The sequence below is a fragment of the Mytilus californianus genome, unplaced genomic scaffold (genome assembly GCF_021869535.1).
Source record: "Mytilus californianus isolate M0D057914Y unplaced genomic scaffold, xbMytCali1.0.p SCAF_14, whole genome shotgun sequence".
In the NCBI taxonomy this organism is placed as follows: domain Eukaryota; kingdom Metazoa; phylum Mollusca; class Bivalvia; order Mytilida; family Mytilidae; genus Mytilus; species Mytilus californianus.
The window spans coordinates 17,193,425-17,219,008 of NW_026262626.1; the positions used below are offsets into that span (position 1 = coordinate 17,193,425).

Sequence of the window (25,584 nt, forward strand, 5' to 3'; positions counted from 1 at the left end):
CCGAACAGTTTTATCGTTATACTTTTTTCAAATTCTTGTGTGCTGGTTCATATTCTGGATGGCAGTCTATACGCTCCTTTAAATTGGAAATACGGATAACAAAAACTGAAACTCAGAAATAAAAAAATACTAAAAAACAATCTCGTTCAAAAGGTATCTACACGTCTCAATCTTCAAAATCGGTTATCTAAAAATGCTACAATCGCTAACGTTTTTAATAATAAAAATTGTGGTTACCCTTCTATCGTTAAGTTTCGTGCCAAAACATGACTTACATGTCCCCGTCTTTCCACCAACAATACAATATGGTCCACTTTTAATGATCGCACATATTTCTTTAAATTTTGAAACTGATATAAATTGAAACATTGAAAAACAAACAGTATTTTCAATTTACTCACATGAAACAAACCGGGATGCGGTATTCAGTACGCTATTTTTATTATTAACGCACGCAAAACCAGTTTTTTTTGTGTTTTGTTTTAGAAAACCCCATAAATTTGAAAGTATCATTTATCAACACCTTAAGACGCACAATCATCCTATTGAATATTTAACAGTTCAACCTTTAGAAGTAGTAAATAAGCAGCCTGGGGAATCTTATTCAAAGTTTTACGATCACGGAAAATAATTGAATTTAAATTGGATTAAAAAATTACAGACAGTCTATCCTCTCGGTCTTAATGATAATATCAAGAGAATTGGTAATAAATCAAGAACTGATTATGTTAACATTTTGGATATAGTTTCTAAAACTGTTCGTAAAAATGTTCTCATGGGCGTAGAATAAATCGCAATCAGAGAAAATTTCGTACCAACAAAACAAATATTTCGGGCATAATTACTATTTAAAAAAACAACGGCAGACATTGTCTGTTAACCAAGCTCTGTTCGTTACCTGTTAACAAATAACATCAAATTTTAGAGGATTGCAATACAATTCCATATTGCAGTCTTAAGTATGAAATCGTCCATATTATAAATGCATATTGTTATTTTAAACTGTTTCCCGAAATTGATCGCCCCAAAGATCATAAAAAAACATTTTATTAAATCAAATATGTCAATAAAGGGTTTGATTTTGTAAATATTGCCGGTATTTTAAAGGATCATTCTGTTGAAGAACAAGTTCCTGGCTATTGTGATAATACTGAACTCCCTCTTATTTGTTGTGATTATAAAAAATCTACCCGGAAATATGTGTTTATTTATAGCGAAGTATGTGAAGATGTTAATATCAGTGACAATACACCTACGTCATAAAATTGCAGTAATTCCGAATACATTTATGGCCCCAGTTCCCATGTTGTAACAGGAGACCTTAACATCTTTCATGACGGAGAGTTGAAATCATTCCTCAGTAAAATGACCTAAATATCGTTCCTCGTCAATTAATAATTGGAATAGGTGTCATAACAGCATCCACGACTCTCTCCGTACTTACTGCTCGAAGTGGATAAATAACGAGAAAAAGTTGAAAAAAAATCCTTAAATTCTTTTTTTAATTCAGAAATGAGCATAGTTGATATTTTAAAACAGTTTAAAGAATATTTGACTACTAAAAACAACCATAATAACCCTATTTCTCGTGTCAAACATAAGCTAAAAGAACTCGCCAAGGAATTTGTTTTTATCCCGGCTGATAAGGCTGCTAATAATATCATTATTGTTTGACGTAAATTTTACATTGTGGTTCTGCAAAAGGAGATCACGAATTCACCAACATTCCAACTGACTCCATTTTCGGAAAATGACATCAGTAACAAACTTAACATTTATATAAAATTTCAAATAGTTCGTTCCTATGTATGTTGGCGTTTGTTTATGTTGCACTTCAGTGCTCCTGTTGTTTCTCTGTTTTCCTCTTATAGTTGAACACGGGTATACTACTGTTGCCTTTATTTAGCTACCTCTTTACAAGCATAACTAAATACAATGAAAGTTCCAACTATGTACTGGCTTCCGAAGCTGCACAAAAAACCTTACAAATATAGATTTATTTCGTCTTCAAACCATTGTTCCACTACTAAACTGTCTACTCTACTAGTACACTTGGAACAATAAAAAACCTGGTAATAAATTGTTTAAATAAGGTCTTTGGAAACAGTTGAATTAATTAATTTTGGAGTGGCATTGTTGGAAGTACTTAATAAATTGCATGCTTATAACTGGGATTTCAAATCTGTTCAAAGTTTTGATTTTTATACCCTATATACCCCTTTGTCTCATAGTCTCATTAAGAAAAGAATCACACACCTAATTAAATGAGCATTTAAAAGGTCAGAATGCGAATATATATGTTCAAACTCTTTCAGGTGATTTTTAGTAACAACAAATAATGAACTATGTCAATTGGACCGGCTTTGATACAATAACTGCCCTTTAACGGAAGCTAATTCATACCAAAATTTACGATAAAAGAGATGATTTTTCATTTCATTTCCTATTGGTAATTATCCATTTTTAGATGGTGACGTTCCCTTGTTACCATCTTATGGTGTTTATATATCTTAACTTGTTCGATTCGATGTTGTATGTAACAACGTATTTGATTTGAACGAACGACATCACTGTACTACTGAAAGCTTGTTACACCATGGTTTTCGATATCACAAACTAGTCAAAACATTTACTAAATTGTGTCATCGGGTAAAGGACATCATTCGTAAATATAAATCAACATGGAGACATCTTATACGTTCAGGTATTTCACATCCAATCTTTTATGGTGATATTTTAAACAAAGCACAAAAATGTCGGCATTCACCGCAAAAGCTAACCAAACCTTTAAACAGACTTATTCAGAAAGGATATAGTTACGATACTGTTGTCAGGTCATTAAAAATGGCATATTAATGGTTTTAATTTTGATTCACTCACAGGGTCTTTGCATCGGAAATAAACACATTTATTCTAAAACCAGTTGTTGGCATGATAGGGTTAAGTTCTTCTCATATTTTTTTTATGATGGTATGATATTAAACCCCTAACGGGAAGGATTGTGCTTGATTTCCATACGATGAAAACATAATATTTCAATCAGTTTCATTGAGGTCTGGAGCTGGCGTGTGAGTAACTTATATGTTTTGGAGTTTAGTGTAACGTCAATTTTCATTGAACTAGTACACATTTCTGTTTAGGGGCCATCTGAAGCCCGACTCCGGGTGTGGATTTTCACTCTGTGTTGAAGACCCATTGGTGGCCTTGGACTGTTTTCTGTTCTTTGGTCGGGTTGTTGTCTCTTTGACACGTTTCCTATTTTCATTCTCAATTTTATTCATTTTTTAAAAGTTCCAAATTGATATTATCCGCCTTTTTCGATGTGAAAACACTTTGCACCGGTTTCAAATATCACAGTACAGGTTTACTCATTGTTTAAGGCCGTACAGTAACCTATAGTTATTTACTTCTTTGTCTTTTGGTCTCTAGTAGAGAGTTGTCTCAACAGCATTATACCACATCCTCTTATTTTTGTATTAAACAGATTTGAAAGTTAATTAATTTCAATGTTTATTTATTTATAACTTCCAACAAGACTGAACTGTTTATGGAATAAAATCAACAACTTCAATATTTTGAACATTTTCACAACCAATGTTTTTATTAAAATTTTAACAAACAAGGAAAAAAGTCAATATATACACATAAATTTGAAGCACAAAAAAAAAGTTAAAACAATTCAAGCTTGAACATACATTTGAATAATAATTACACCATCAAAAAGAGTAACAGATTGACAAATATGTTTTATTCTGTAAATATCTATTTGATTTTTTTTCAATCTTTCACAATTCTTAGGCTTGCAATTAAGACCGTTTAATTTTTCGCAATTATTGTGAGAAACCACAATTACTTTAATGACACGACACAAGTTTTCATATCAGTTATCAACACTCTTTCTTATCTAGAGCTACTTCATGTGGACTAATCAGAATTTTATTATCTGTCTTTATATTCAACTGATTCACTTTTTTCTGCATTACAGAAATCTGTCATTAAAAATTATAAATCACTTCAAATACTCATGACACAAAATCAGTACATGCACAGTAAAAAACATATAAAAAGCAAAAGAATAGCGCTTTTACTGCTGTTCTCAATTTCAAAGTCACATCAACACGCAGCCAAAAATCTTTCACCGCAGTGCAGGTTAAATACAGCCATTAGCATCGGCTTGAGCGGAATTCATTGCAAAAATAAGTTGGATGATTCATTCATTTTAATTGTGAATACCTGTGGGAGGTATATTATGTAACATAAATCTATAACGTTTGGTACGGATTGACGATTGATAAACGGATTTCTTTTCTGTTTGAGTGATTTACGAAACAAAAGCAGACACTGTAAAGTTTAGAAGGACTCGTACCAGTTTGATGTTGTTTAACGGGGGCGTGGCTTATTAGTCTGACTTAAATGACTACCAGGGAATCTATTTGACTGGCATTAAAATAATTTGAAATGGATTGCAGTACACTGAAAAAAGTTTATTATTTGTTAAAATCTTATTTGATATTCAGTAATCTTTTTTATTATCATGGCACTGACTATGAATTTCTTTCATACGTTTGGGATATGTTAGGATTTGAAAACACTAGTAAAGTTCATGTGACATAAATGTTAGATTTCTATTAATTCAAATGTACTAGTTAGTGCTATCATTGGTGTTTAGAAATAGGAAATGATTTATGTATTTTCAGGTAAATTGACGAATGAACTGTACGTTCGCAGGACTGCAAGTTAAAAGTGTCAAGACAATCTCGGAGGGGGCACTTTCGTTATACGTGGTGCCGCTTTACCACCTTGAAAATATGTGAATAGGTAGTGAAACTATCAGAAATATATGAAAAGGTCAATAAAAGAGGGACGAAAGATACCAGAGGGACAGTCAAACTCAATAAAGTTCCAAACACATATTTTATGAAAAGTCCTGTCATCGTTCTTGGTGTTCCCGGATGTCCCCAATTATTCCTCTTTTGACACTTTGGTATTCCACTTTTTAAACACACCACTCAAAACCCAACCAATATATAAAAATGTCTACCTTTTTTAATTCTAAATTAGATAAAATTGGGGGATGGGGATGGGGATGGGGAGGGGTAACAGCATCACCCCCTTTTCCGAGAAGACAAAACATTTCAAAGTTGATATGAAAAACATGAACCTGGAAACCTGAAAGATTGAAGCTTTACCGTTAACTTGAAAAAATGAATTTAAATTCAAGTTTACATATGACAAATGTTTTGTTTGAGAAATATCGTAGTTAAAGTATTACTACCTGTGAGACATGAGAGGTCATCTGAATACGTATCTGTCAGTTTGAATACTGATAAGTTTTTATCATTACTGTTGCACGTTGACATCGAGATGTATTCATGATCCACTTCATGAATAAATTGAAATGATATGAATTTATTTTATTGATTTAAATAGTCATGCAAAATTATCAATTTATATATTTGGTATCAGGTATACTTGTATTTGAGCTCTACAGAATTTTTATTTTCCGGATAAATAAAAAAAAAAAAAAACCTTTTGATATTGATACATTTTTATAAGTAAGAGAATGAATAATTTTCTAATTGGTTCATTTCAATGACATTGGAGATCAGGTCTTTTTGTGAGGGATTTCCTTGAAATTGATTGTTGTTTGCGTAATATTGAAAAAAAAGTTTATTGTTTTTGTAAATCTATTTAAATATTCAGTAATCTTTTTTTAAATAAGTTTAATTACTTTTTGGCCGATCAATCTTAATTGTGATTTTATTGATACCTGGTTTAATGGTTCATCTACTAGTAATACTAGTCTGTTGGCTTTTAGTGCTGCGAACTCTTCATTGCAAATCAGCCCAGGCAAAAGTTAGCAATAGATATATCAGAATCCCAAGAATACATAAAACAAGAATAATGAAGGATATAGTGATCAACCTGAACCAGCAGCATTCTTTGTTACAAAATGTAACACAACCTGTCGAGCAGCAACAGTAACAATTCCAGCAAAACGCACAGCAGCAGAAATTGTAAAACTGTCCGGCAATGCATATCAGTATATAACGGAATCCGATGCCACCTAAAAAAACAGTTAAGAAGATGGACAGGGATGGGCGTTCTACGTGAAAAAATGCTCGATAAGCAATGCATAGGGTCAGCAGTATCGAACCGTATCCTGCAACGATGTTCAAAAACAAAATCCGACAAAGGTTTCTGTCTTTTAGTATTTGTTTTTTTCTTCTGGGAAGTAAATTGAAGAATACGAAGGACAAAAAAAAAATAGTTTCGATTCCTACATAAACCAAAGCAGTAGAATAACATGTCTTGCGAGCCGCATCCCTGATAAGAGTTTTTGCAAGTGCGCATATAAAGTCTGTATGCAACTGACCCTTCAATTTTACGAGAGTATCAATACTATTGTTTGCAACAACATAATTGATATATTTCATATTTTCTGCTGACTTTATTCTGGTTTCTGCTTCAGTTCTAATGTTTGCACCAATCCTGTTCCCACAATCAATTGGTTCATTTCCAATGGTGAGGCTAACAATTGCTGCAACAATTATCGTGACATACGCTCTACGAACAAATGCACCAGCAATAGCTCCTATTGCGGCAACAAATAAGGCCGTTCTAAATCCGACCTCCTTACAGTCGATGAGTAAAACATTCAAAAAATCAATGAAAAATGCTTTGGAACATTTGATGGTGTCAGCTTGCTCACTTAAACTTACACCAGTTAGGATATAATTAATTGCATGCTCACAATTGTTTGAAGATATTTCATACATTCGCTCTCCAATTCTCTCATCTAGACGATTGATAACATGTTCAATGTCATCAGCAGTTTTCGGATAGTTAGTATCCTCAACTAACTCAACCCCCAAGTCAAATCTAAAAAGGTCATGCGGATCTTCATTCTGACCATCTAAACGTATAAAGAACGTTTCTTTTACAAATTTTCCAACTCCGTGACTCCTCTCTGTGAAAATAGCAAGGGTTGTTGTGTAATGTCCAACAATAATACTATATACACGTGGTTCTACCTTTGAAATTGCTATTATTATATAATGATGGAAATATTCTCCCACAAAAGGCGACTCCCGTTTCACTCTTACATGGGATAAATTTCTAGCATTGTCTATCAGCTCTTGAAAACTCGTAATTTTTGTATGATGTTTCTCTTTCTTAATGGCTGTTTTCTGTAAAACAAATATAGTATAGGCTAAAGTATTCTAAAACATTCAGACAAATATTAATCATTATGAAATGCAAATTATCGTATACTGTACATGCTGTATGTTTGCACAATATCTTTTTCTTTTTATAGATTTCGACCTGGTACATTCAACAAGTCATGTCCATTATATGGTACACTTCGGATAATTAGTTTATACTTCACTTGCTTTTGTGACAATCTTTGCCGTTGAGTCTATGAATTTTCAATATTAGATAAGACTTAATTAAAGGGGCATTAGCTGTCAAATTCATGTTCACCGATTTGACACACTTTCTCATATTCGATTTATAACATACTAAAACATGTATCCAAATTACAATAAGTCTGAAATAAACAGTTAATAATGCATGTACTCTGTAATATATAACATAAATTCGTATGTATTTTAGTCTAGACGCCACCTAATAAACTATCGAGATGAACTCGAAGACTGCCGACGGGCACATACCCCGATATAAACATAAACATAAATTGTAATAGAAAGCGACCTCGTGCAATTGGATTTTTCTAGGTCTGTTTGATTTTATGTTATAGGTTGAAAGAATAAGTTAATTTGCGTTTGCACATGTATAAGTAGGATTTCTTGTGAATCGAATCAGTCAACGAAATGGTTAACCTTTGTTTCACTTTTAATGTTGACATTCTTTTCATTTTAATGGATGAATACGACTAATACATGCGCAGCAAATCTCTAGCTCATGGGTTAAATTGAAGGTCAGATGAATACGGATCAATGAGGTCGAATTATTCACTTGCAAGTGAAAAGTTATCAGTAACGTTTCTTTGCTTACTTGGACAAAATTCAACCAAAATAGTTGGTAAAAGCGAATTGTTGTTTCATTATTTCACTTTTATTAATGATTGCTCCATACAAAAATCATATTCTATTTGTTTTTTCATATCTCGTAGCTAGTGCCCCTTCAATACCATTGTTATCTGTATACTTGTTTTAGCGTAAATATTTTGAGCAACTGAATCAACATCAAAGTAAGTTTTTTTCATTGGATATGTGAAACCCTCATCGAAGAATATTCGTCAATAACACAACAATACAACGACACGAACAACAAGACTATATTTTCATCAAACAAATAAAGAACAAGAAGAAGAAAATAGGAACATAACAAATTAGCATTAAGCCTTTGCTGTCAATATGTAGATATGTAAAATACTTACTGTAGGATATTTCTCACTCACAACTACCTTGATCAAATTATTATCTTCCATTGTGTTTTATCAAAATAATGTGCAATGAAATACACGCCTTTCCTAGATGCAAATATAAATATAAATAAGGTAAATTTAGTTGTCAATGGTTCGTTTCTTAAAACAGAAATGCAATAATACAAGTTAGACTAAAAGAACTAAATAACAGACAAAATGTTTATCTTATACTTGTACATATACATTTTTGTTTACACCGTCCATCCCGATTTGACAAATATTTCATCTGTCAACTTTTTTCACAGTAATAAAGCAGCGATACAACATCTATGTAATATCTAATTGTAAAACGGAAAATAGTATTTATATTCTTACTTGTGGAACTTGCAAGCAGCAATATGTTGGTGAAACAGAAGTTATATGCAACATCAGACTCAATAATCACCGGTAATTTTATACTAAAGGAAGAAACTACCAAATCACACGATACCTCTTACGAATAGGACATACTTTTGAAAATATCAACTTTCAAATAATACAAGTCAAATTGTGACACCTAAAGTAGAAAACAGAGAGAACATTTTGGCTGCATCAGCTACGAACCCTTGAACCTCACGGACTAAATGAGAGAAATAAACAACAGTTTACTTTTATAAATTTTGACTTGGATGGAGAGTTGTCTCATTGGCACTCATACCACATCTTCTTATATCTATTTATCAAAAACCAAAGAAATAAATATTGAACTTCATACTATTTAACTAACACAACTATCTGTTTTGATTTGATAATCGCAATGTACAATAAGCTGCAAAAATATATTTAAAGGACATGTACGATAAGCTGCAAAAATATATTTTAAGTTCATCAATGCTAAGCTGCAAAATTTTCTTAACAGCATCCAATTTTACCTGGATGGCTGTACGCGCCCGATAAAACTAGTTTGTGTAGCGAAAAATTGCGTGAAATTATAATATCCATTTTTATAAAAAAAATATAAAATCATAAACAAATGTTAAATATTTCGGATAACTAATATCCTTCATCAGTAAGATGTAAAATGATTCTTATCTTGACATGTGGTGGTCAAACTGAAATTATAATCTTGATCGTTATACAAATTATCACGAATAGAAAAACCGTGAATTTTTTTTCAATAATGATGTTTGAGATGAGGAAAGAATTCCTGAAAACTGTAAGCGTCCTGTACTTAAGTCTGAGTTATTGGAAACAAGTGATGGTAGGGTTTCACTTATTATTGTCGAGCCTTCGACTTTTGTCGAAAAAGCGAGACATAGCGATCCTACATTCCGTCGGCGTCGTCGTCGTCGTCGTCGTCGTCGTCGGCGGCGTCCACAAATATTCACTCTGTGGTTAAAGTTTTTGAAATTTTAATAACTTTCTTAAACTATCCTGGATTTCTACCAAACTTGGACAGAAGCTTGTTTATGATCATAAGATAATATTCAAAAGTAAATTTTGTAAAAAAAAAATTCCATTTTTTCTGTATTTTACTTATAAATGGACTTAGTTTTTCTGCCAAGAAACATTACATTCACTCTGTGGTTAAAGTTTTTGAAATTTTAATAACTTTCTTAAACTATCCTGGATTTCTACCAAACTTGGAAAGAAGCTTGTTTATGATTAAAAGCTAGTATCTAGAAGGACATTTTGTTAACATTTTGTTCAATTTTTTCCGTATTTTACTTATAAATGGACTTAGTTTTTCTTCCAGTTAACATTACATACAGTCTGCAGTTTAAGTTTTTAAAACATTTATTAGATTCATAAACTATCCTGGATTTGTACCAAACTTGGACAGAAGCTACTTACAATCAAAAGATGGTATAGAAAGGAATATTTTTATTAATTTTTTTCCTCGTTTTTGTTGAGCCTGCGATTAAGAGCAAAAGTAGGCGAGACACTGGGTTCCGCGGAACCCTTACGAATTTTTTTGATCAGTACGTCTAAACAAGTGACAACTCTACGACAGATCCGAATGTAGGACAGAAAGTCACAGGACAAAAATTCACTGACAAAAATTCTCTGACTAAAAGTGACAGGACAAAAAGTCACAATTCAGTTTTGATATTATTTTTCTTTGAACATGAAAACACTAATTTTAAAAAGATTTTTTTGTTTTTTTTTCTTGAACTATTATATATATAGCAACTTTGTTATCGAAATTTATTCAATAAATATCAATAATGATCAAATAATTGTTGTGAAAAGAAAATGTCAAAGTGGCTTGGTACTTAAATGGCTTCATGATGTCAATAAACATATCATTTGCATGATCAAAATTAAATAAATTTTCATTAATCAAGGTTTATGAACAATTGAATAAACTAAAGAATGAATATATGTAATAAAAAGAAAAAATTTCAAGATCTTTATCTCATATATTCGAACAATTGGAAACAAATTATTTGTGACTTTTTGTACTATCAAATTTGTGACTTTATGTCTTGTGAATATTTGTCCTGTGACTTTCTGTAGGTTTACCGACAGATCCATCCAATTGATTACCAGTGAAGGTGATACACGGTTGAAAACACATATTATACACAGTAAATGTAACTTGAGCCGAACTCGGTTAGGAGAACGACCTTTGTAATTATTTATTCGATAACTATTGATATGGTCTAAATATAAATATTGTCCAGCCCGTTCAAATACTCAAATGATTATGACCATACATGTATGGTCCAAATACTAATATGGTCAGGAAAATGTAATGTAAATATATATTGTCCATGATTTGTAGCTAGGTTGGATGAAGTCCTAAACCTGATTATAGTATTTTTATGTCAGAAGATCTGACGGGAAAAGTTAGGTATCTTATTTTTGTAATCAACTCCGTCTACAGTTCTTAGCCCAAATACATGAAACTTTACAAAAAACTACGCACATGCTTTAGTTGGCACCTGCTATTATAATATTGTTTCAGGTAATTTTCCCATTTCTCCAGACTTCAGAACTTGTTTTTTCTAAATTTTCCACAGCAACATTTTTTTTTGATCAGTACGTCTAAACAAGTGACAACTCTACGACAGATCCGAATGTAGGACAGAAAGTCACAGGACAAAAATTCACTGACAAAAATTCAGACGTTTCCAGTTTTGGGTAATCAACTACCCAGATCGATGAAACTTATCAGAATGATTATACTTACGTTGAAATTGTGCACCAGTTATTATAAAATAGTTTGAGGATTTCGTGAAACTCAACAAAATAATGGCTGGTAGAGACAAAATTCTTGTCGTCATCTTATTTTCTCTATCATGCAAAGCTACATTCACGTGAAAGAGATAGCAAGTGGGCCCGCAAAACAGTCAAACAACTAAAGGTAAAGTAATCATATCATGGTATTTTCATTATATATTTTTGATGAATTGTAAGCAAACAAATTGTATATCCTATTACTACTTTTAACTTACCTCAGAATGTATCACTTTTTACTTTCTCTTGCGTTAAACTAAAAACCAAATATGTAAACTGATCATGAATTTCTCTCCATTTATACTCCAAATGCTACGGTTGCATGCTTTAAAATTATTTATAATATTTTTTGAATGGTTTGATTGGATCAAGGAACGGATTTCTTGTAAATTCTTTGTCACACTTTACAATCAGCTGATCAAAGATTAATTTGTGTAGACGAGTTCTAGTGCAAGAAAGATCAGTCTCCAAACACAATTTTGCTAATGAAAGAAAACAGTCAGTTGAATGGAAAGATACACAAATCCTCGAACAAGCTATATCCTTATACCAAACAATTGAAAACAGTTAGGATAAATATCTCGATAAATGCATGTATTTCTTAATACATTCCACGAACAAGTATAAACAATCTTATGAATAATTAAATGCACTTAAGGTATATCGATGTTCATGTAGGGTTTGTGATTAAATACTTTGAATGTTTAGGGAGATTAAAGTATTTGTTAGAAATTGTAAACTCTATTTTTGGCGTATTTATTTTGTTAAATTGGGAAAAGATGACACTCGTTTGGATCCACTTTATCTTAAGTTTCGATGGAAAGAAAATACAAATATGTCATACGAAGTCATAAGTCAGAGACGAACAAACAAAAAAATAAATTTACTAAGAAAATATGATATGTTGAGAAGCGATAGCAAACACAGATTTAAACATAAGCAAAAGATTGAGCAAAACAAAATCATGTACAACTCGACAAACAAATAAATCCTCCATTTGGTCTGTTAATAGCGCCCTCCTTTGTATGTATGATACAAACACTGAAAATTGAAGATAGTAATATTTAATGATGAGGAAACTGTTAAGACAACACGGCTTGTTATTACATCAATTGAACGTACTCTATGTCATCTGTCACCTAAATATTCCGCAAAAGTGCCACAAGTCATCATATCCACATAAAAATGGAGAGTTTTTGACAAAAAAGGGGAAGCAATCTTTGGGTCTATGTGCAGGTCAAGGAATAAAGCAGACTTCCTTGTATCTTTGGTATACCATGACGTTTGAGTGTTGCAGGTCCTACAGTAACATAAATATGTTTTATTTTATGTGATTTGGTCTCTGTTGAAAAGTTGTCGAATTGTTAATCATACCACATCATCTTATTTTTATATGTATAACAAACTTTGTTAAAATTTAATGGATACGACCATTGTCATCAAATCGATTACGGTGACATCATTTGTTCAACAGAACCTGAAGTTAATGAAAAGTATTTTAAGGGCAAAAATGAAGAAATACATTGTTGTTTCAGTACTATGAACCATATTTTGAAATGTAGAATACGACGTTCTATTCTATATTATGTGTGTATTTACTGTCGTTACCAGTGATAATGTGAACTTTTATTGGTAGACCCTTTAAACATAATGTTTTAAAGTCCTGTATACAACGCGTTAAATCAAACAACTCAATGAAATGGTAACATAACTTTAATCGAGGACAATATGACAATCTTTGTTCTATTTATAAAATACTGCATAATAGTTTTCTTCGAAAAAAGGTGGCCTGGTTCTATTTAACAGTGTTCTTGGAAGTACGATTAATCTGGAATTCATGGTCATCAAATAATGTACTTTACGTTTTAAACTCATTCCTTAAGTTACACTGCACTTCTTTCTTCTGTTGTAGGTAGTTAAATAATGACAGGGTTGGACTTTAAGATGTTTTATATATTTATAATACATACTAATAACGCCCTTCTTACTACGGATGGTACAAACATAGAAAAATTGATTACAGTAATATTCAATGATGAGGAAATCTTTAAGGCAAAAAGGGTCTACGGTACCATTAATATGTTCTCTTTAATGTGATTTGGTCTCCGGTGAAAATTTGTCGAATTGGCAACCATACCACATCATCTTATTTCTATATATATAACAAACTTTGTTGAAAGTAAACGGATAAGATAATTGTCTTCAACTGTGTATAAAGAATGACGGTGAAATCATTTGTTCAACAGAACCCGAAGTTAATGAAAAATATGTTTAGGGCCAAAATGAAAAAAAATCTATTGTTATTTAAGCAGTATGAACCGTATTTTGAAATGTTACTTTAATCGAGGACAATATGACAATCTTTTTTCTATTTATAAAATACTGCATAATAGTTTTCTTCGAAAAGAGGTGGCCTGATTCCATTTAACAGTGTTCTTGGAAGTACGATTAATCTGGAATTCATGGTCATCAAATAATGTACTTTACGTTTTAAACTCATTCCTTAATTTACACTGCACTTCTTTCTTCTGTTTTAGGTAGTTGAATAATGACAGGGTTGGACTTTAAGATGTTTTATAGATTTATAATACATACTAATAACGCCCTTCTTACTACGGATGATACAAACATAGAAAAATTGACGACAGTTATATTTAATGACGAGGAAATCTTTAAGGCAAACAGTTTGTTATTACATCAATAGAACGTATTCTATTTCATCTGTCACCTACACCTTCCATAAAGATTACATAAGTCATCATATCTACATAAAAATGGAAAGTTTTTAACGAAAAAGGGAAGCAATCTTTGGGTCTATGTGCAGGTCAAGGAATGAAGCAGACCTCAATGTATCTTTGGTATACCATGGTAACATAAATATTTTCTCTTTTATGTGATTTGGTCTCGGGTGAAAAGTTGTCGAATTGTCAATCAAACCACATCATCTTATTTTTATATAACAAACTTTGTTGAAACTAAACGGATACCATCATTGTCATCAAAAATGAATAAAGAATAACGGTCTCATCAAATGTATATTATCGATTAGGGACTTATCATTATTTACCTGGGAGGGGGGCTGTTCATTTTGAAATCAAACATATAACATTTTCTTGATCCCCCATGATATTTGACTATTTTTTTTTATCCCCCCCTTAAAAACATTAAAAAATGTGATCCCCCATCTATTAAACATGTCAAAATTTTAACATGCAAAACACTTACCTTTGACACACATTATATGTAGGATATGCTTGAAGATTCAAAAGTTCACAAATGTTTCATTTAATAGAGATAAGGCAAGTAAACAGTCAAGGACACATTTTAATGATCCAAATGAATCTCACAACTAATTCAAATTGAAATTTTGTTACTTTCCTTCCATACTTTGTAACATAAGTAATCTTGTTATGTTCATTATTGTCATTGGATACCGTGTCCTTTGATTTGCATATAATAACTTCATCATCACTGCTATCACTTTCGTCACTAAATTCAGATCCATCTATCTCTTCTATTATCCCATCATCATTGTCATCATCAATACTTATTTCACTTTCATAATGTTCATCCCTATTTTGATTATCGTCTGCCTTTTTAACTGCCTTGTGCTGTTTCGTCACCAGTGTTTTCTTTTTTCTTTTATCTGACCGTTTTCTTTTTCTAAGATCCAAGTCAGCCAGATGTTTCAAGTATTCTAGACATAATGTTTCTTTAACCAGATATTTGTCACACAATCTGGTTATTGTTTCAGGCTGATTCAATAAGTCTTTGTCAGCATTGTATAACTTTTTCAACTGTGCTGTTGGTTGAAATTCGTCTGGGATACCGCGTTTACCATCTGCATTTAACCGTGGAGTATCAACAATTTTTTTATAATGCCCAATTGTTCCAGGGACAGGTTTTGGTATGGGATCTTGTCTAGGGCCAATTTCAATAGAATTTGCACACCAGTTACACTGAATACCATCATTCGGACATTTTAGATATTCGAAATACAACTCGCCAATCTGATAATGTTTTTCTATGGAATTTCAACAGCTGAGAAATACTCTTGTCTTGGGAGAGTACTTCTGACGCTCTGACCTTTCTTTCTCCATCGATTCAAATAGTCGGTATTGTAAAAAAACTGTTCATCTGAAAATAATTTCAGAAAATTAATATTATTATTATTTCCCATTCAATGATATAATGAATAAGCATGATTAAAAACTCTTTTGAACTACTTATTTTGTGTTTTTGCATTAAAGTTATAATATGAATTTTTGAATTCTTTTTTTATTTTGTTTTGCACTGTTTGTATAGACCATGATAACCTGCTCATATGAATATCATTTCTATTTCAATTCTGCATTTTGTATAAAAATGAATACTTTTGGACATGTTGTAGTTGTATTTGTTTTATATGGATTTATAATTTGATTGTAGTCCGAATTTTGCATCAATAATTTCTACATACCAGGCTCTTTAGTTTTAAAAGCTTGCATGTAATCAATACTTATTTCACTTTCATAATGTTCATCCCTATTTTGATTATCGTCTGCCTTTTTAACTGCCTTGTGCTGTTTCGTCACCAGTGTTTTCTTTTTTCTTTTATCTGACCGTTTTCTTTTTCTAAGATCCAAGTCAGCCAGATGTTTCAAGTATTCTAGACATAATGTTTCTTTAACCAGATATTTGTCACACAATCTGGTTATTGTTTCAGGCTGATTCAATAAGTCTTTGTCAGCATTGTATAACTTTTTCAACTGTGCTGTTGGTTGAAATTCGACTATGATACCGCGTTTACCATCTGCATTTAACCGTGGAGTATCAACAATTTTTTTATAATGCCCAATTGTTCCAGGGACAGGTTTTGGTATGGGATCTTGTCTAGGGCCAATTTCATTAGAATTTGCACACCAGTTACACTGAATACCATCATTCGGACATTTTAGATATTCGAAATACAGCTCGCCAATCTGATAATGTTTTTCTATGGAAATTTCAACAGCTGAGAAATACTCTTGTCTTGGGAGAGTACTTCTGACTCTCTGACCTTTCTTTCTCCATCGATTCAAATAGTCGGTATTGTAAAAAAAAACGTTCATCTGAAAATAATTTCAGAAAATTAATATTATTATTATTTCCCATTCAATGATATAATGAATAAGCATGATTAAAAACTCTTTTGAACTACTTATTTTGTGTTTTTGCATTAAAGTTATAAAATGAATTTTTGTATTCTTTTTTTATTTTGTTTTGCACTGTTTGTATAGACCATGATAACCTGCTCATATGAATATCATTTCTATTTCAATTCTGCATTTTGTATAAAAATGAATACTCTTGGACATGTTGTAGTTGTATTTGTTTTATATGGATTTATAATTTGATTGTAGTCCGAATTTTGCATTAATAATTTTTACATACCAGGCTCTTTAGTTTTAAAAGCTTGCATGTAATCAATACTTATTTCACTTTCATAATGTTCATCCCTATTTTGATTATCGTCTGCCTTTTTAACTGCCTTGTGCTGTTTCGTCACCAGTGTTTTCTTTTTTCTTTTATCTGACCGTTTTCTTTTTCTAAGATCCAAGTCAGCCAGATGTACAAGTATTCTAGACATAATGTTTCTTTAACCAGATATTTGTCACACAATCTGGTTATTGTTTCAGGCTGATTCAATAAGTCTTTGTCAGCATTGTATAACTTTTTCAACTGTGCTGTTGGTTGAAATTCGTCTGGGATACCGCGTTTACCATCTGCATTTAACCGTGGAATATCAACAATTTTTTAATAATGCCCAATTGTTCCAGGGACAGGTTTTGGTATGGGATCTTGTCTAGGGCCAATTTCATTAGAATTTGCACACCAGTTACACTGAATACCATCATTCGGACATTTTAGATATTCGAAATACAGCTCGCCAATCTGATAATGTTTTTCTATGGAAATTTCAACAGCTGAGAAATACTCTTGTCTTGGGAGAGTACTTCTGACTCTCTGACCTTTCTTTCTCCATCGATTCAAATAGTCGGTATTGTGAAAAAACTGTTCATCTGAAAATAATTTCAGAAAATTAATATTATTATTATTTCCCATTCAATGATATAATGAATAAGCATGATTAAAAACTCTTTTGAACTACTTATTTTGTGTTTTTGCATTAAAGTTATAATATGAATTTTTGTATTCTTTTTTTATTTTGTTTTGCACTGTTTGTATAGACCATGATAACCTGCTCATATGAATATCATTTCTATTTCAATTCTGCATTTTGTATAAAAATGAATACTCTTGGACATGTTGTAGTTGTATTTGTTTTATATGAATTCATAAGTTGATTGTAGTCCGACTTTTGCATCAATAATTTCTACATACCAGGCTCTTTAGTTTTAAAAGTTTGCATGTAACACCCCCCAGGACCAGGCTCATCGTGAATTTTGCTGACAACATCTTCCACTATGCACCAAGCATTCATCCTGACCATTTTTGTCTCATGTTTTCAATGAGCTGGTCTTCCGTCATATCAGTGATATCATCCTCAGATAGTCCGTGATACTTATCATAATAGTTAGATTTAAGGGCAGTGCCATCAGCCAATGCATCACCTGAAATAAAAAAAAAGTTCGATATTCAATGTACATGTATGTCTGAATTTAAACCTTTACGCTTGCATTGCTAATTGTAATCTCGCCTGTAAGAAGAAACTTAACCAAGTCGCTCAAGTCTGGGACCAATATATCTTATATTTGTTATATAGGTCCCAGCTCAAATTGAAAAATTTTAATAGTGAAACCTGGTCTATTACCCAAGACCTATCTACTGACCAAGTATCATTAACATACCATGTCTAGTAGCTTAAAATTAAACTGAAAACAAAAACAACCAAGATCGGGACTTATGATGTAGAGACGGACAGAAAAGGGTAAATCTATATTAATACCCCTGGCCTATTATTGTGTGATCGGGGCGTAAAAATTCACACTCATTAAAGTGTTTTCAAATATTTTTCTTAAGCATTACTTTGTACAAAGCTTTTTAATATCATTGTACAATTTTTGTTTCGTTTTCTAAAAGTACTTACCAATGTATGCATTTAATCTCTCTGCTTCATTTTGGCCTTGGTCGTCAGTAGCAAGATGTACTCTCATTCTAAAAGATGAGTTATGGAGCCAAGCCAATTCTTGGTCTCAAAATTTGACCTCATAGTTGTTGCATTCCATCACTGGGCCAGCATTAGTGAACTCGATTAGTCGTGGTCTTACTGGTGGAAGGTTATAATACTGCATATTTTTTTTAATTGTCTTCAATGTACTCTGCTGCATTTTCAAAATGTTCCCATAACCTGTCTTGAACAGCAGATTTGTTGTCCAAGACACCAGTGAGATCTACCAATATATCACGCAGGTGTTTAGACTGCTCCTCTAATAAAACAAGGATGTTTTTTTCTTCTAATGTAACTTTACCAAATACTAATTTTGACCAATCACTTGCTTGCAATAACTGTTTTTTTAAGAGATTCTACTCGTACTGTTTCGTATCTATTGAAGTCACAATTGTCTTTTTTCGTAACCTTTAAAACCCCAGGTTTTAGATTAGTTTGTAGAAAATACTTTAGTGGATCTTTAAGTGATGCAAATATCTGTCGGGTCATTAGTGAATAATATTTGTACTGGTCATCATCAGGTATTTCATACAAGTCGGGTCTTTCGCATCGCAGTGTCACATAATCAGAAGCTCATACAGACCCTGAACTGCCCACATAATGCTTGGGTCGCACAATGACAAGACTTTCTCCTTTGAAAGTAGTTGTTCTTCTCCTGTAAATGTAACATACAAATATTAAAGGTTATATTGCAATACATATTTAAATATTATAGACATATAGCAATACATATTTGACATATCTTTTCAAGAGTGATGATACTTCTATTGCAAATTTATAATGTTTTTAGCCTTTAAAGCTACTGGTGATAGATATGGGAAGATGTGGTATGAGTGCCAATGAGACAACTCTCCATTCAAGTCACAATTTATAAAAAAAACCCATTATAGGTCAAGGTACTTTATTACTTGCGGACCTTTACGATACAATTGTTGGCATCTGACTATATGTTTGTATTTTTCTGTATTCAATGTTACTAATTTTTTTTACCATCAATAACATTTCCATCTCCTAGTTTTCACATAAACCTGTGTGCTGATGGTGTAATATACAATCTTTTCTCTGGCCAGTTATGCTGTGTAAGTGAAGGTTGCTTATCGGTATCTGCACTCATATACATCACTTTACTTCTAATTCCATCTGCTCCAACTACAAATTGTTATTTGAATTTTCTAACAGAAATATTTTAATGTGGATGTTAAATTTTACAAAATTAAAGCCAATACAAGAATGTATTTCAATATATTTGTTGCTAATTGTTTCATTTCTTTGAAAAAAAGTATAAAACATTAAGTCCTTGTGTGTGCCTCTGACTTTTATAATTGAAAAACAGGTAAAAATGAAATAAAATAACTACTGTGTTTAAATTAAACATTACTTACTCAAATTCCTATAATGTTAATAATCAGAAAGTTTCTTGTTAAAGTAAACCATTATAGGTCAAAGTACGGTCTTCAACACGGAGCCTTGGCTCACACCGAACAACAAGCTATAAAGGGCCCCTAAAATTACTAGTGTAAAACCATTCAAACGGGAAAAACCAACGGTCTAATCTAAACGAGAAACGAGAAACACTTATGAACCACATCAACAAACAACAACTACTGAACATCAGATTCCTGACTTAGGACAGGTGCAAACAATTTCAGCGGGTTTAAACGTTTTAATGGGACCAAACCTTCACCTTTATCTGAAACAATAGTGTAACATCACAACATATAAAGACACACTATAAAATATCAATTGGAATGGCTTAACTCAATCAAAAGACGTAGTGACCAAATGAACATACACTGAACAAATAAATTTGATCCATGATACAATTTAAATACAAAGTTAATAAGAATAAAGGATGAATAATTATGGTAAAAGTATTATACCGCTGTGAAATGCAAAACAATTTCAGAAAAAACATCAGCTTTGAAAAAAATTACGCCATTTATTAATATCAAAATTAAACACAGGTAAATGAAAATAATTTTGTAGATAAGTATACTTCTTCTTCTGTCTGTATAACCTTACGTTTAAGAAAACCAAGACATTTCTTCCTTAACAATTAAACTTCTAAAACTTGGTAAATGTGGGGTGAATATCAACAATTAAACTACTTACTTGCAAAACTAAGAGATGGGGAATTGAGAAGCTAAATGCTAATACCTAAAAATTTGTGGTTAGCCTAAAAAATTTAAATGTGCATAAAATTAAAATTAAATTAATTAGCTTGAAAATCACTTTAACTGTTGAAATCAAAAACTTTCAAAACAACCCAAAACATAACCATTCCTTAATACAAAGGGAATAGAAAATATAACACAATACATTTTTACATAACAATTCAAAACAGGATGTGACTGTCATTTTTAAACAGACAAGATGAAAAATTATTGCATGAATAGATATTTATTGTAGGTCTTTTTTTATTCTTAATATTGTAATTATTTTGTTGATATGTTGAATGAAAAGAGCATATCAGGTCATATCACCAAAATGGTGGAATTCAATTTATTGTACTTACCAGAATATGCAATCCAAAATACATGCAAACGGCAATCTTCCTAATTTTCCATTGATGCCAGTCAGAAGGATCCATCCTCTCTATTTAATGTGAAAAGAATTACTTCCAAACATTTGCTTTACATCTAATCTAAAGTTTTCATTTTGCTCAAGAAAGAAGACACATCTTCCTGTTTATTTCAAATTCAAATTTGGTTTTATTGACATTCATGAGGTTGTTTAAGGAGTTGTTCTAAATGTTCCTCGCATGACAACTTGCATGTGCCTTAATTTTGAATATGTGATATATTAGAAAAATAAATTCAATTATTGTTTAATTTGGCCTCAATCTCTGTGGAGATAGTACTTCATGTGATCTGTCCAGACTGAGGGTAATTGAAAACAGATGGCACATTTCTACAAGACTACTGCTATTAAATCACTGTTATGACTCAAGTTTCTTATTGATGTTTAAGAATGAATGATAATCATTAATTTTATGCATTCGTCTAATTAAACATAAATACATAAAGAAAATGTATAAATTTAACCTGCAACAGATGATGCTGAGTGATTTATTTTTATGAAAAAAAGGTAAAAATGTTAAGGGTGCAATCAACCTTTTTTTCTATGACGTCATATTTGAAGGGACCATGTATAAGTGACCTTAAAAATGAATTGTACTTTTAATATCATAAAAAAGTTTTATCCAGAGAAAATGGAAAAAAAAACATTGCCTAATCTAAATATAAAAAACCTGAAATCATGTCATGTGCATACCCATGAAAAAATGATACAGGCACATTTTACATAATCAAAACTGTATGAATTTCATAGATTTTTACCTGGTCTTTCAAAAAATTCATGCTAAGTACGTTCGCCTGCTTCGAAAATAGCTACGGTGGCTGTAAATAAGTTTTCAATTTTCACTGCCAAAAAACAAGATGTTTATAGTGTTGTCTCTCCTCAAAACATGTATAAAGAAAAATCACAAAAATACTGAACTCCGAGGAAAATTCAAAACGGAAAGTCCCTAATCAAATGGCAAAATCAAATGATAAAACACATCAAACATTCAAACGAATGGACAACAACTGTCATATTCCTGACTTGGAACAGGCATTTTCAAATGTAGAAAATGGTGGATTGAACCTGGTTTTATAGCGCTAAACCTCCCACTTGTATGACAGTCGCATCAAATTCCATTATATTTACAACGATGCGTGAACAAAACAGACATAATAGGTAACATCGTCAAAATATGGGTACAGCAGTCATCACTGTGTCACAATCTCAAAACAAACAAACATTTAACAAAGAAGCACAAAAAGCATCTATCAAAGGAGTAGGTCCGGTAAGGGCCGATTTTGGCCTCAAAATTCAGATTCATCTGATGAAAGATTTTGGACACTTTTTAAATACTTAAGTGTCTACTTCAGTTGATTCAATTAGTTTATGTGAAAGATTTGAACTGATTTAGTCATTAAAGAAGCTCAAATTCAAGCTTAAATATGAAAATTCTATCAAATATGCCATAATACGTCACTTTTCAGATGGTTTTTGTCAAAAATGAAAGTGGCCGCATCCGTGTTCATTCTCAACCTTTATATATGTTATGTATTATCATCAAATACAACTTACATTTAAATATTAAGAATGAACACAAATGCGGCCACTTCCATTTCAGGCGGAAACCGTCTAAAAATTAACCAAAATGCTAAAATTCGAAGATTTCAGTAATTTAGCATGACTTAATGATGCTAGCAACCGATACATATGCATTGTATTGTCAAAAACAGCCCATATTTATGTAACAGAAGTATTCTTCTTTCAAATAAATAGCTAAACATTTACATTTTAACAATTTTGTAAAACTGCTATATTTTGGGGCCAAAAAGGGGTCTTACTGGGCCTACTCCTTTAACAACCACATTCATTGCTTACTTATATTTGTATTATAAATCAAACCATGTACATTTAATCTAATTTTTAAATTATTTTAATCATTCAACCTGTTTTAATTGAAGCTAATTAACTTATTTTTACAATCAAATACAAAAAACATGATACTTTTTCACCAATTATGTTGATAAAAAAGGACTTCCATCCATGGCTATTTTTAGTCGGGAAATAACCCTTAGTTTTTTTTTATACGAAACTGTTTATAGCACTCTCAAGCAAAACCTTGTATGCGATAAACCAAAAAAAAAAAAACCTCAGCTTTTCTGAATCTGTACATTATACCGATTAAAATGATGTATTTCTTTAAGGATTTCGACCATACATGTAAATAGTGAAAATACAGCTCTTTTTTTTATGTCGCATAATAGTGGCATATTGGCCAGTGGCAAAAAGTTTAACTGACATATTCCAAACATTTCCTGTATCATATTTTCATCAGTTTAACAAACAAAAAAATCATAAAATTGGGTTTCTTTTGAATAAATAGAATGAAAACTGTGGAATAAGCATACATAAAGTTACTTTAAACATATTTTGTCGCTAGTATTATATGAACTAAGTTGTAGCTGAGTTGAGAAAAATATTGAAATAGTTTATTTCTTAAATATGATACTTGTAGCTTTTTGACTATAAAAAGTACCAAATATATAAATTAATGAATAAAAATGCATGTTACACTGATCAGTAGTAAAGGCCAAAGTAGAAAAAATATTTTTATGTGCAACTTTTGGTTCCAAATATATGAGCAAATCAATAAAAATATCATGAGTCGCAATAAGATGAAAAACTCCAAAATTTCAACAGATAGATATAGGAAGATGTGGTATGAGTGTCAATGAGACAACTCTCCATCCTGGTTTTTTTTATATCTGGTTGCTATGTACAAATCTGTAATATTTGCATTAAATATACCTAACTGATGCTTTAAAATTAATATATACATGCCATACAATATTTTTCAGAACTGTGTTATTCCATTCACTAACACATTTCTATGCTAAAACCTCAATATATTATATGTTTGTCCCTTTAAGGGTGCAATCAACATTATTTTTCTATGACGTCATATTTTGAGGGACCATGTATAAGTGACCCTCAGTGGTGGTAATGTGAATAAGGATACTTGTATAAAACTAGATATCACAGGAATCAACATGTTCTCTAGTCTATAATGAAATAAAAATAAATTGTACTATTGATATTATAAAAAAAGGTTTATCCAGAGGAAATGGGAAAAACATTGCCTAATCTAAATATAAAAAACCTGAAATCAGGTCATGTGCATACCCATGCAGACGTAATACAGGCACATTTTACACAATCAAAACTGTATGAATTTCATAGATTTTTACCTGGTCTTTAAAAAAAATCATGCTTCAGGGTACGTTTGCTTGCTCCGAAAAGAGCTACAGTGGCTGAAAATAAGTTTTAAATTTTCACTGCCAAAAAAACAGGATGTTTACAGTGTTGTCTCCCCTCAAAACATGTATATTTAATCTATTTTTCTAAATTGTTTTAATCATTCAACCTGTTTTGATTGAAGCTAATTAACTTTTTTTTACAATCAAATACAAAAAACATGATACTTTTTCACCAATTATGTTGATAAAAAAGGACTTCCATCCATGGCTATTTTTAGTCGGGAAATAACCCTTAGTTTTTTTTATACGAAACTGTTTATAGCACTCTCAAGCAAAACCTTGTATGCGATAAACCAAAAAAAAAAAAAACCTCAGCTTTTCTGAATCTGTACATTATACCGATTAAAATGATGTATTTCTTTAAGGATTTCGACCATACATGTAAATAGTGAAAATACAGCTCTTTTTTTTATGTCGCATAATAGTGGCATATTGGCCAGTGGCAAAAAGTTTAACTGACATATTCCAAACATTTCCTGTATCATATTTTCATCAGTTTAACAAACAAAAAAATCATAAAATTGGGTTTCTTTTGAATAAATAGAATAAAAACTGTGAAATAAGCATACATAAAGTTACTTTAAACATATTTTGTCGCTAGTATTATATGAACTAAGTTGTAGCTGAGTAGAGAAAAATATTGAAATAGTTTATTTCTTAAATATGATACTTGTAGCTTTTGGACTATAAAAAGTACCAAATATATAAATTAATGAATAAAAATGAATGTTACACTGATCAGTAGTAAAGGCCAAAGTAGAAAAAATATTTTTATGTGCAACTTTTGGTTCCAAATATATGAGCGAATCAATAAAAATATCATGAGTCGCAATAAGATGAAAAACTCCAAAATTTCAACAGATAGATATAGGAAGATGTGGTATGAGTGTCAATGAGACAACTCTCCATCCTGGTTTTATTTTATATCTGGTTGCTATGTACAA

At 31.5% G+C, this 25,584-nt stretch overlaps 1 protein-coding gene across 1 annotated transcript; it reads right to left on the minus strand.

Moving 5' to 3' along the window:
- Positions 1–3,571: 3,571 nt before the first annotated feature.
- On the minus strand, positions 3,572–11,913 carry LOC127724307 (uncharacterized). Its single transcript, XM_052231241.1, has 3 exons — positions 11,833–11,913; positions 8,405–8,497; positions 3,572–7,190 (listed from the first exon to the last, which is right to left on the minus strand). The coding sequence occupies exons 2-3, from the start codon at positions 8,453–8,455 to the stop codon at positions 5,832–5,834; spliced, it is 1,410 nt and encodes a 469-aa protein (XP_052087201.1). The 5' UTR covers positions 8,456–8,497; positions 11,833–11,913; the 3' UTR covers positions 3,572–5,831.
- Positions 11,914–25,584: the final 13,671 nt, after the last annotated feature.

Bases quoted from the DNA above. Each gene is read 5' to 3' on its own strand.
- LOC127724307 (XM_052231241.1), bottom strand. From the start codon at position 8,455: ATGGAAGATAATAATTTGATCAAGGTAGTTGTGAGTGAGAAATATCCT. The intron at 7,191-8,404 runs GTAAGTATTTTA...TTTGTTTTACAG, and splicing joins TGAGTGAGAAATATCCTACA to AAAACAGCCATTAAGAAAGA.